This window comes from Dipteris shenzhenensis, chromosome 20 (genome assembly GCF_047967505.1).
Source record: "Dipteris shenzhenensis isolate YYH24624 ecotype China chromosome 20, Dip_SZ_1.0, whole genome shotgun sequence".
NCBI classification, from domain to species: domain Eukaryota; kingdom Viridiplantae; phylum Streptophyta; class Polypodiopsida; order Gleicheniales; family Dipteridaceae; genus Dipteris; species Dipteris shenzhenensis.
The window spans coordinates 46,436,167-46,449,275 of NC_141615.1; the positions used below are offsets into that span (position 1 = coordinate 46,436,167).

General features: G+C 44.0%; 1 protein-coding gene across 1 annotated transcript in view; it reads right to left on the bottom strand.

The window, feature by feature from the left end:
• Positions 1 to 6,616, bottom strand: part of LOC147889743 (uncharacterized) — a 43,543-nt gene extending 36,927 nt beyond the window's left edge. Inside the window, exons 1-2 of the mRNA XM_087391953.1 lie at positions 6,498 to 6,616; positions 4,883 to 6,182 (exon numbers count right to left, since the gene is read on the bottom strand). Coding sequence (XP_087248079.1) covers positions 4,883 to 6,075 — 1,193 coding nt within the window. The 5' untranslated portion in view covers positions 6,076 to 6,182; positions 6,498 to 6,616. The remainder of the gene's footprint in view (positions 1 to 4,882; positions 6,183 to 6,497) is intronic.
• Positions 6,617 to 13,109: the final 6,493 nt, after the last annotated feature.

The window sequence follows — 13,109 nt, forward strand, 5'->3', positions numbered from 1 at the left end:
TACTGCAGAGGTTCAAAATGGAGGGGGGGAAGTCCATTAGTACCCCGTTGCCTCCACATTTAAAACTCAGCAGTAAGGACAGCCCCAGATCAGATGATGATAAGGCTGAAATGGCCAAGGTTCCGTATGCATCTGCAGTTGGATCTTTGATGTATGCCATGGTTGCCACTCGTCCGGATATTGCTTTTGCGGTGGGAGTCATCAGCAGGTATATGGCAAATCCAGGCAAGCGGCATTGGGAAGCAGTGAAAGGTGTCTTGAGGTATCTCAAAGGTACCAAAGACTTGTGCATATGCTATGGTAGGCAGGATGCATTGGTGCATGGTTTTACAGATTCAGACTATGCAGGGAATGCAGATAACCGGAAGTCTACTACCGGTTATATTTTCACATTTGCAGGAGGTGCTATATCATGGGTGTCTCGGTTGCAGAAATGCGTTGCACTGTCAACCACAGAAGCTGAATATGTTGCAGCCACTGAGGCTTGCAAGGAAGCAATATGGCTTACTCGGCTGGTGGGAGATTTGGGCATTACAGGTGACATGCCAGTTTTGCATTGTGATAGTCAGAGTGCTATCATGTTGGCAAAGAATCCGGTCTTTCATCAGAAGACCAAGCACATAGAAGTGAAATATCATTTCATCAGGGAGGTACTGGAAGACAAGCGTCTTGAGCTTGTGAAAGTACATACTGATGGCAATCCTGCAGATTTGCTCACTAAGAGCTTGCCTACAGAGCGGTTTGCACATTGCCGCCACATCATGGGATTAGGATGAGACCATTCTTACTTTATGGTCTTGTATACAGTAACTGTATATTGCTGTAATTTTTATTCTTTTCTCCCCTTTAGGCACATTGGCCTTTAGGTGGGAGGTTGTTGGGGGTAAAGGCACATTGCCAACCCTTAGTTAAAGAATTAAAGATAGGACACCTATGACTGTCTTAAGACAGTCATAGGGTAAACCTAATCCTAATAAAACATAAGTGAGTTTGTGGTGTGGCTCACTCATCACTTCACACCCACACTAGTGTGTCACTCTCTCTCACTCTCACTCTTGCTCTCTTCCACTTCCCTTCTGACGTACATGGTACTACCACTAGTCCGTGGTAGGAACAGAATAGAAAACAAAAGAAATGGTAAACCCTCTGTCTAATGAAAGAATCTGAAGCTCTGATACCAATGTAGCAGGAGATAGACTAACCTCAATCTCTCTCTTGCTCAATACTAACTGCAACTGCAAGATGATGCACTCAATACGCAAAGTGAGCTATGGATGTGAGTGAGAGAATCAGAGGGAGAGAATCGGAGGGAAATAGATACAACTGAATAATGAATGCCCTTTGGGCTGAATACAACTCTATGAAGGGGTTGGAAATCCTCACTGCAAAACTAGAAGACTAGACTACCTAGAGGAGGTGAATCCTCACTAGATCCCTGAAGAGGCTGAGGCTACCCTGTTGGTCTGCTGCGAGGAGGCCCGACTCTGCTACTCTGAAGGCCTAAGGAGTGGATGAAGAATGAGGGCCAAAGGCTGCCCCTTTAATAGGCTGATAGGTCAGCCTGGCCGACTTGGTCAACGCCAATTGTTGACCTTGGTCGGCTGGTCAATGCCAACCGTAGACCAGGTCGTTCAAAAAAAGACAACGTTGACCAAAAAGTCAACGCAATGACTTTTGATCAAAAAATTAACTCTATGTTTTTGACCTGCAATGACGTGGCATTGATTGTCCATTGACTGTGTGCTGATTGCTTGAATGGCTGTACGGACGCGTGGATGCCCGTGAGCAGCACGTGTGTGTAATAAATAACTAGGCCTACAAGGCACATACCAAGGAATGAGTGGCACCTATGGATAGCCTACAAGAACGTGGCAAGTGAAGACAGTGCCTAGCTCCATGGTTGTCATTGGGGTGAGCTGCAATCAAGCCCGCCTGGCGACCTGACTTGGGGAAATGTTTTTAGTGCTACAGTTGTGAAGAGAACCAAGTGCGCTATCCTCGATGGTACCATAGATCTTGAATAAGTCCATAGTGGTCCATAGGCCTCGAATAGGTCCACTGAGCTTGCTCCTACACCATCTCAAAATCCTCTATAGCCACAGACATGGTTTTCGTTAGAATTGTAGCTACAAGTGTGAAGTCCCTTCAAGTGCAAACACTCTCACTTCATATGCCCTCTGAGATGGCAATAGAAGCCATGGCTCTCCTTATATTAGTGCCGGGTCTCGCTCTCAAGGTAGCCGCCAAACACATCCTTCTTGGATCGCATCGTTCATCTTTTTGGGCTGTTCTTCCCACCAAATCTCTTTTCTAGGGTATTATTCCCATTGCCGCCTCCTCCCTATTAGGAAGAGCTCAACTTTTTGCTGGAAACCTACTCTGGGGTCTAGTCCCTTATGCATGAGCTCAAAGCTCTACATTAACGTGAAAACACGGTAATACTTGTCTAGTTAGAAACTCTGGGCGTACCAATTGAGTTTCCAACTTGAGCCATGATGGTCCTTAGGTTGTGCCATGTACTGTGGTGGCAGGAACCTCTTCTTAATGCTTGTACAAAAGGTTCCCCAACAAAATACGCGCACCCCTGTCAATGGGTCGGAGTTATCCAGGCACCACTTCTGCCACCATGTGCCTGTTTCGCACCCAAGTGCATGGATGGGAGCAAACACTACTTCTTATCTGTCCTCCATTGAACAGTGTGAAGTAGCTGTGAAACTAACTGGTCCAAGCACTAATGGATCAATGGGTCTATCTTGCCCTCATAGCCATTATTGGTGCAATCCAGCAGGTTCTCGCCCATGTCGCTTGATGGTCAGAGTAGTAGAACCAGATCCTCTCTTTCCTCTTTGTGGCAACAAAACGCCTCATGTTGATGCCTCTATGTGGCAACGGGCCTCTTGTTGATCCGAGTGGTCTTGTAGCTTCATCATGTTCATCATAGTCTCCATTGTGGAGGCTGATGTCAAGTTTAAGACCCCAGGTCCAATGGACTAATCCACGTGTGTTGGTGTCAAAGCTGCGTGTTCTTGCCAAGAGAGGAGCACAACCGTTAACTAGGGAAAGCTCTAGTGAAGCAGCACCGAATGCGTGCAACCCCATGCCTGTCACAACCTCAAAAGCAGAAAACAATACCTTGTAGATTTCCCAAACTGTGAGATATGCTCAATGAGGTTCTAGCCTGCTCAGATACCAATGTAACATGCGTTTGATTGCTAATGCTAATCTTCAAAACATAGGTCATCTGCTCAGATACCAATGTAACATGCATTCGATTGCTAATGCTAGTCTTCACAACATAGGTCATCTGCCCAAGGGGAAAGCATAAACATAACTGAAAGACAAATATTGAAACAGAAAGAGATTGAAGACAAGACGAAAGTAGCCCACAATGCAAGATTGGGTTGGAATGCCACCCCTGCGCCCCCCCCCCCCCCCCCGAAGAGTTCAATTTCGACACAATGTGGCACACGTCATGAATGCCTCCTGCTGGAGCAAGGATGTTGAGTGTGCCCACGCGATGCATACGATCATCTAGTGGCTGGAATGGACCATGAATTGTTGTCCGTCGTGTGGCTATGGTGAAGCTCTGCCAGGTCTGAATGGAGAAAGCCTCATGGAGTGCCTGCTGACTGATCAATGCTTCTGTCTTGTTTGCTGGAAAGCTTGATCTATAAGAACTGTCCAATGCCCTAGCCCCATGAGCAAGAACTGTTGCCCACAGAAGGAGGAACCTTGCTGCGGCCTGTTCGCCTACTGTAGGCTGCTGCAGATCTGCCCTCAAAGATGCCAAGGAATACCATGTACTAAGGGAACTGCTGGAGTTAGAGATGAGTAAAGGGGCTGAGGAGCTCCTATTATAGGCAAGGAACCCCTCCAGTCAGCTGACATTCTGCTCATCTGGCCAATCAGGTCGGTCTGCTACATAGTTGGCTCCAAAACACACCCCTGCTGAGGGACGCGTAAAGGCGTGTGCCTTTTAAACAAGATTGGCCTGCCCTGTAGTTTTCCTGTCAGGACAGAATGTTCTCTCAGGTACTGAGCACTGGTGGGGGTTTTGTTGCCGGAAATGTCTCACATGCATGCACAAGCGAGAGGCGGATCGGGCCACATGTGGAACTGTGCACGTGAGAGTTATCCCGCTCACTTTAGTTGGAGTCCTTCACTAAGACCTGCAAACAGCAGGCCAAAAAGGTGGGTTTTTTGTCCTATTTGGGGGTTGAGGGTGGGGGTAAGTAATGTGTATAAAAATGTGTGGTTAGGTTTTATCCTGACCAAATATCAAAAAACAACACCAAACGATAATTAACATGCTTACTGGCCTCCCTTTATGCAGCTCATACAATGATGCAATGCCCTTCCAAGATTCCGCCTATAATACATTCACAGGACTATGAAATTATACAATCTTACAGATCCATAATTTTTTAAGGACCAAAATAAGCAAGCAAAGACGAAAGAGAAATATGTGGTATAAAAAGTACTGTGTACGTGAGTCCAAGTGAGGGACAGGACAAGGAGAGAAGCTCTTCTGAAGAGGGGCACAAAACAGTAAAAAAAATTTAGAGAACTTGGCAAGCTAAGCAACGCTTATTACTAAGCATAAGCTGTGGTCTGGGGATACTCAGACCTGTTGGGTAAACCCAGTGAAATGAAACAAAGACCAAAATGAAAGGGAGAAAGAGAGATCCAAAAGCTGCTACCTATGACTACATGTCTACAAGTACTTGAACAACTTCGAATGGTTGGTATTTGACGGTTCAATGGAAAAAGAAGAAACAGGATTTCCTCTTGCAGACATATAGGAAGCTATATGTCCTAACCAAAAAATCCAAAAGAGCTACCACGAATACAAGGAAACCAGAAATTCACTTCACATGCTTACTTGCACCCCTGCTCTGCAAAGATAAGAACGTGATCCAATCTGTTCTTCAAAGCTGCCACCTCGGCCCTGAGCTTATGGTTCTCCCTCTGCTCGCTTGCAAAAGCCTCCTCCAGCGTGGCCATTTTGAGGTCTTTGTGCTCAAACCTGTCGCATGGGAAGTCCTTAATTCTACCTAGCAGCCCCTGGTAAAGCTTAAAAGCCTCATCTGCGGCTGCACCTTCCCTAGGGGGCAGCTCACACGCAGCATTTCCTAACAAATTCCTTGTAGGTTCTTTTGGCGTCTGCGACCCCATCCAGCTACAAGAATCGCCCATTGCTCTATTGTAATTTTGCAGAAACCCTGTCAAGGTTGGCAAAGCCCCGGCACTTTCACTTAGGCTCCTGCCAGTAGTTAAGTGTTTCCCAAGAGCCTTGCTCTGTACTTCCTCCTTGGGGAAAATTTGTGAATGAACCTCCCCCTGCAATTGTGGTGCGACTCTTGCCCAGTCTAGTTTCACCTTCTCACTGAACTCTCTAATGACTCGTTCTGCCTCTGCTGCTGCTTCTGCCTGCTCATCTTGTATACCCTCACGCAATCCATTCTGGACATCAGAAGCATTCAAGGGGCCAACAGTCGTCACAGAACTAAGCCTGGACTCGCTATTCATTCTGTGTATTCTATCGCTTCCTTGCTTCCTCTTGCGCCTCCTGAAACTCTGGCAGTGATCAACAGCTGCCTGTTCCATCAACCTTAGATCCGTCTCATTAATGCTAGCCCAATTATGATCTGCGCACTCCTTGGTTTGGTCACCCCTGTTCGTGTATTTTACACTGCTTTCAGACTGGAGGATTCCAATCTCGAGGTGGCTATCAGCTCCGTCACGCATCCTGTTTTCGGCTTCGGTTTCTAGTTGAAAGGCATTGATGCCAAGTCCTCGGGTGCGCCAAGCGGAGTTGATGTGTCGCATTGTTATAGTCTCTCCTGTTAAGCATGAGAATCCCCTGTTATCAGAATCGATCCCTGCATGTAGTATCCTGTGTCGCTTGACGTCACTCGTCTCGAAGGCCGTCAAGCGCTCTCCTTCGCATACCTCAACTTCTTGCATTCTAGACTCCAACAAGATATTCCCGTTCTCGGAAATTCCCATATGGGGTCTGAAACTCTCGAACTTTCCGGAGCCATAGCCCGAACTGCAAAGCAATCCATGATCCATTCCGTTCACTGCAGCCCCTACAACGGGACCCACCGCAGAGATCCGCAGCGGCCCCGCTACAGGTAGCTGCTACACACGTAAATGCTCTTCGGCGGTTCGAGCTGCCCCTGAATTGTAAGCCAAACGTTCGTGGAATGTAAGTCCTCGATTGCATAAGACTCTCGGTGCGAAAACGGTGAAGGGCAACGAAAGCGCAGAATAAATTTCACAATGCAGGTGAAGATAAACGCAGACGGAAACGGTCAAGACTGCAACTTGACAGAGAAAGGGGGGAGGAAGAGAGAAGCAAAGCTCAAGAAGGGGAGGGGAAGGAGCATGCAAGGTACATTTAGGGGGGGAGGAAGGAGGGGCGGCAAAGAAAGGGAAAAGGGGAGCGAAAGGGGAGAAGGATGCGGGTGGGAAAGGGGAGAGAGGGGGGGTACCTGAGGAGGAAGGAAGGGGAACCCTAAGGGAGGGAGGCGCCATAGCCGAGCTGTGCATGCGAGCTCGCCACCCGGAAGAAGCAGCTCTCAACAACAAAAACAAGAAGAAGATGAAGAAGAAGGACAAAGCACATAAATACAAAGGCCACAGGCAAGATCTTATTAACAAGAAAAGCCCCCGCCCACCGGCTCACCGGCTGCCACCTTCCTCCCACCGGCTCCTGCCGGTTGCACCCCGGTATATTTTGGGAAAGGTTTAGAGAGCCATCTCTCTCTTTAATGCTGCTCGCACATACTTCTTTGTTGGTGTCACGTGTGCACTCCCCTCTCCCTTTGTGCCTTGTAGCCGTCCGACATGGAGCCTGCTTCCATGCCTCGCATGGTGGCGCACTGGCGGTGCCCTAAACGGGGCGCACCTAGCCCATTGAGGGGAGGGTCGACTCTTTGAGTCACCGGTGCGTTTGCTTGCTCCGAGGGGCACGCCCAAGACACTGGGAAACATCCTCCTAGTCCCCTCATGCCAAGTGTTCATGCCATGTTTGTAAGAGTATTTCTTGGTAGGATGTGGATCTCTTATAACTGTGGTACCTCTGCATGGAAAGGCCACTAGACCCACACCTCATAGAATAGCGTGGAAACTGAACTGGTGCTCAAAGGCCACCAGTGTTGATCACCTCCCACCCCTGGCGTCGCACCATGAGAGCGTGGAAACAGGCTCATGGTCGTTTGGTAGTGTGACAGTGCACACCATTGCAGTGCCATTGCAAAGACTTGCCTCCACACCTCCGGACGACCATTTCACTTGCAAATGGCCATACATGTGGCCACATTCTTGTGGCAAATTGTTGCCTTGACTAAGCAACGAGCACTAGCATTCCCACTAACTAAGTGCCCATCTTGCCTCCTCATGGGACTAATGGATTCACAAAGGATCAAAATTTTCACAAACCTTGAAACGCCCATTCGGCAAGGCAGAAAACCCATCTCCAATGGAACAAGCCAATGGCAAATTATGGCATCTACAAGTTCAGAACGTGAGGGAGAACATAGGCAACACTAGCAGTTTCGAGCATGTTTCAGCACATACGCTTGCTAGGCATACCGTAGAATGCACTTTGGAGCTCGCTCTCTATGGTTGGTTCATTCCCATGTGTGCTCAAGCAAGGCTTGCATCGGCAGCTTGTTGGCTAATATTGTCATGCGAAAAAAAAGTGTTGCAAAAGTGTTGAAACTAGGATTTTATTTGTTTTGAGGGCTAGCTTTTTGTGTAGGCCAAGCTCTCCCTATCTTCATACTTAACGTTGGCCATTTTCAAGATGTAAGCAGAGCTCTTTTGAGCTCTTGGATGAGTGTTTAAGTTTTTTTATTTTAAATGCGAGATCCATATATCCATTGCGCATATCCCCTATGTGGGAATCTTCCCATTTCCTCCATGTGGGAATGCGCTCTTAAAACCTCTAAGGGTGGGTTCAGACCATCCACCGGCCCATGGAGGGGTGGAGGATGGCCACTAGATTTGGTGGTTCACACCAGCCCACGGTCACCAAGCCGCAGTCATCGGGCTACTAATTTATGTCACCACCGTGTAATTGGTGTAGCAATTGGAGGAGATGGAATTGGCCAATCATATACTAGTTGGCGGAGTTGGCCACGGAGTGGGCAACCTTCATGGGCCAAACACAAATCTTTTGTGTCAGTGTCTAGGCCCGTCCCTCTTACTGGGCCAACTAGGATGGCAGTCCTCCACACCACTTGTTGGACAATGGTTGCCGGGTGGTGTAAACCCAACCTAAGAGAGCATTTACAATTTCGCACTCAATGCCAACCTAAGAGAGCATTTACAATTTCGCACTCAATGCCTAGTCAATGAACACGCTCAGACATGGGTGTTCCCAAAGATTGCCAAGTCAAAGTAGGTGCCATTGTCTAACATATCTGTGTTGTTTGGAAACGTCCATTTCGGCCTTGCTACATAAGGATTTGAGGTGCCACACCTTGATCAACCAAGTGTGTCCTCCACATTAAGCTCCCTTGCTAAAGAATCAAATACTATTTTGCTAAGCTTCTTTACCAGGCTCTACAACTTGTGTTGTTCTTGCTAGTTGCTCCTTTAGACATCAGCACAGGAAAGTAGGTGTCATGTTCTCATGCTTTCCTTCCATTATCATCCCCTCTTTCATGAATTTATTGTGATGCGCCACTAGGTGGGCTTTTCTTTTTAATTTATGTATGTTGGGTCTTAGTGCTGGTATTCTCACAAGGCACCTTTTTACACCTTCTTCTTCTTCTTATCCTTTTTCTCTAGAGCCAATGCAACTAGGTATCTTCGATGGTTCACAAGGTCTCATATCAATTGCAAAATTGGAACTAGATTAATGCATAACTTCTCAATCAAGGCCTCTTTACAAAGAGGTGTCTTCTTGGTCATACGGCTATTTGCCCCTCAAATTTGACTTTGTGATAGATCCCCATTCCCAATGCTTTATGTGTTGAAGAATCTTGTATTTCCGTTTCACAATTATCTTTAATCTAACTTTTGGTGTGTGTTTTGCATTGACTTGGGTGAAGGCACAAGAATTTAGCTTGGATGAGATGGAGAGATCTCGTTCTCTTTTTTATGGATAGTTGTGCCTTTGTGTGTGTGTTTTTACCAGATGTACCTTAGTTTTAAGATTCAAGTAAAATCTAGCACTATTTGGAGGGAATCTTAAAAGTAGGTAACATGCATAATATCCAATAGTGTTTTGTTGTGATTTTGTTCCTTAGAATTGATCATTCTCGTCCTTGACCCCTTGCATTGATCTCCAAGATGTGATTTTCATTTCTTCAGACAAGGTATTTAAGGCAACATCGAACTTTTTGCTCTTTCCTTTTAAAAGGATGTTGAGATCATCCTTTGACTTCTGGCCCTTTCTTTCATTTTCTTCCCCAATACCAAAAATCTCTTCTTGTAGATCCCATACTAGTCATTTTGAATGCTAGATTTACTTTGTCATTAGTCCTCATAAAATCAAGGTACTCATTATGAAAAAACATGCCTTACCTGTAATCATTGTCATTTTATGGTTCCAAGCAAGAAAGGTAGTTTCTTCCTTTGTAAGGCATGCATACATCTTGCACTAGTTGTTTTAAATGCATAGGGTCAGGGTACTTTGTGCATAGTTGCCTCTGGGCATTTGCACTATGACATCGTCTAATGACAAAGTAGTCATAGGATTTGGCCTTTGAGATATCAAAATTGCCCTTGTTTGGGCAATGGAATGCATCACAAAATGAGCACCAATTTAGTAAAGGAATTAAGCTTCATTCAAGCCCTCAAATTTGCCAAATGTAGTGGGTGTGGCTCTCTAACTTCTAGGGGTCTCCTTCCAGTTTCTGCTTCATAAGGGGGCCTATGGAGCTTCTTCAACTACAACTTGAAATTCCTCACATCCACAAACTTTGTCAAGCAAATATATTCTCGTGAGTATTCTGTTTAGCACTCACCATCCCAAAGGTCAATAAAATCCCAAGAGTCTCTATATCCTTCTCCTCATGGTCATCTAAAGCCGGTGATGAGTCAACCCCCACCAGTAGGGGCATCAATTTGTAAGACAAATGTGTTCTCATAGAGTATCCTGTTGGCTCACCATCCAGAAGTTGATAAAGTTCTAGAAGTCTCTATATCCTCCTCCTCATGCTCATCTAAAGACAGTGATGAGTCAACCTCCACTTGCAAGGGTTTCAATTTTTCTCTCTTTAAAACCTCAAAGCTTGCCTCAACGAACCCTTCTTATCACCTTCATTGCTTCCAAATTTGGTCCTCTTCTTCTCCCCCTTTGGAGAATTCTTTCTCTCTAATTCCAAAGATGCATCTAGTGGAAATATGTAAGAAACAAGCTTAAGTAGGAGATTAGTTTTTGTCCTTATAGACTCCTATACTCTTGATATGAGAAGAAGGGGTTTGATTCCTTCAAAATCACACTAAATCTCAATGATCAAGATCTACTTCAGTGGAGAGCCAACTTTTGTGAACATTATGAACTTGACAGAAGAAGCTTTATCTTCATTTGTAAGGGATTGACTTGATTCTGCCACAGCATTTGTATTTCTTCTCGTCATGTGTAAGAAGTGAACCCTTAGCCAAATAAAATAGAAGACTCTTACCGAAAACTCAAGGAATTATTTGTTTACAAGGGTATTGGTGGGACCCTCTTTGTTGATAACCAAAAGCAAATAGCTTCAACTTAGTAGTTGGGGATGTAACTTTGTATTACTCTTCTCTAAAACGTTAGTAGGTGTGAATTCAGGGGAAGTCCTAGGGGATCACTTCCAGAAGCCCTCCCCTTCTTGTGTACAATCTTCAGCTTCAATGGCTTGCAAAAAGAAAATGAGAAAATCTAGAAATTGGAGTAAACTCCATTGCAAAAAGTGAATAGAAGTGAAAATACAATAGAAAATAGACTTTATCAAGGCAAAGAACCTATTTTTGTTTGGAAAAAAAAGCTAAAGATTCTACTAGTGATGTTGAGAAACTGAAAGGTAAAATACCATAAAACATAGATGAAATTTATGGTGAGGATCAAATTAGGATGAGTCTTCATAGAATTAGGATAACACCATATGAACACAATCCTCAAGATTGAACTATCTAGGAGACTCATGCAAACCTAATCGCAAGGGCTAGGAAGCTTGCAATCTCACATGAATCTAATCCCTAGGATCGGACTTGTGTAAGCTTGAAGAGTAATTAGATCCACCGGATTGGATTAGCAAGAGAATGAAGTCCCATGCTAATCCAATCCCAAGGATTGGATTAGCATGAAGGCTCATGGAATCTTCAATAGAAAAAAATTTAAAAAGGGAAAAAAAAAACCTTTTTGATGAGCATATTTTGATATAAAAAGAGAATTTTTGTGGAAATGATTCATACGAAAATTAAAAAAAGTTCAAAATGGAATCTTAATATTCTATTTACTTCTTTGGATTTGTGTCCATTTTGTCTGCAAGAGTGGGTTTGGAAAATTGTCAATGTTGGGGAGCAAGGAGATGTCAGTTCTAAGGAATCATGAACAATGAGGGGTTAGGGTAAAGGCTTGGGATTTTATAGACTAAGATAATCAGATCAACATAAAATAAATATATAAAGTCCAGGGTCGATATTTTCTAAAATAATATTTAGTTTTTCAAATAAAGGCCATTTTTAACACTCTCTCTTTTTTTTGGCCAATTTTTACTCTTAGTTTAGTACTTTTTGGTTCCATTTTTAGAGTTGGGTGAGGATGTACATTTGCTACCTCAGAATGTCTTGTTGTCTGTAACCCATGGCTTTTATATGGGCATTTCAATATTGTGATTGTGCTAGTTCCTCTTTGTGTTTGGTGTGATCTTCAAGATGTTGGTCTTAGTCTCAACTTATGATCCTACAAGTGCATCTTCCTCCATGTCACATCTCATAACATAAGCTTCATCACCCCCTAAGAGCCTTTAGTCTCTTCATACAACCTAGAATTGAGGGTCTCTTCATACGAACCTATTAGTAAGCCATCAGATCTTCCATAGGGATTGAGCTTGAAGAAACAAGGCATGAGTTTTGAAGCTACCAAAGGCAAGTCTAATGTGCATTCTACTTCCACTTATGCTACAAATGGACCATTGGCACCTATGATTGTTTCAATCACACTTATGCCTTCACCTCCAAGAGCTGAAGAAAATGCACCTATTTCTTCTAAGAACCTAATAAAACAAAGGTTGAACATTGATAAAAGATTCAAAAAGTATGAGGGGAGGAGGGTATACTCGAGGCTCAAAAGGACCAAAACATGTGCTACCATGAGTTGTCTTCAAAGTCCTTAGGGAGAGTTACTTTGGCTTAAATTATGAAGAGCAAGATTAGTACTTGAATGGAACAATCAACCCTCTAAAGAATGAGAAGTATCATTTGGAAAATATACAGATTTGTAGATAAACCTTTAAAAACATTCATAGATTGGAGAATTCAAGGCTTGCACATTTGCAAAAGATGCTCAATAGAGGACAAGATGTTTTAGGAATCCACAGGAAATTTTGGACATATGGTTGTATCATATGCATGGAAAGCTACTTCGCTATGAGTGCCAAAGTGATGTCCACAATAGGAAAACTACACTTGATAGACAATTATACAAGATTTGAGGTTTACACATTTTAAAGGATGAGATGTCATAAGGCGATGCAACGTTCGCTAGTATATTCGTTTTAGCAAATTGTGGAAGAACTTCTTAAATAATGTGAAGATACCCAAAAAAGTAAGAATGGGAGTATGTAGTATATGTGCAAACCTTAAGAGTCGATGAGAAAGGGCAGCTTCTTGAGTGAATGAGGTATCAATCTTTTACATGTACAGGTTGGTTCTCTCAAAGATTTTACATGCATCTCAAATCAATAGTGCTCTTAAGCACCGTAGAGAGCAACAAGCTCAAGAGCACTCAAAGTTGGTGAAGCATAGAAGAAAGTTCTTGAAGAATCCCAAAAAGTATCTTGGGATCTTTATGGATGGTATGGAATCAAAATATGGAATAAAAATAAGACCTCTTTACCACACTTCATCAAAGTTCCAAATGTGATGCAAATGCATCTTGTGGATGTCTTTTG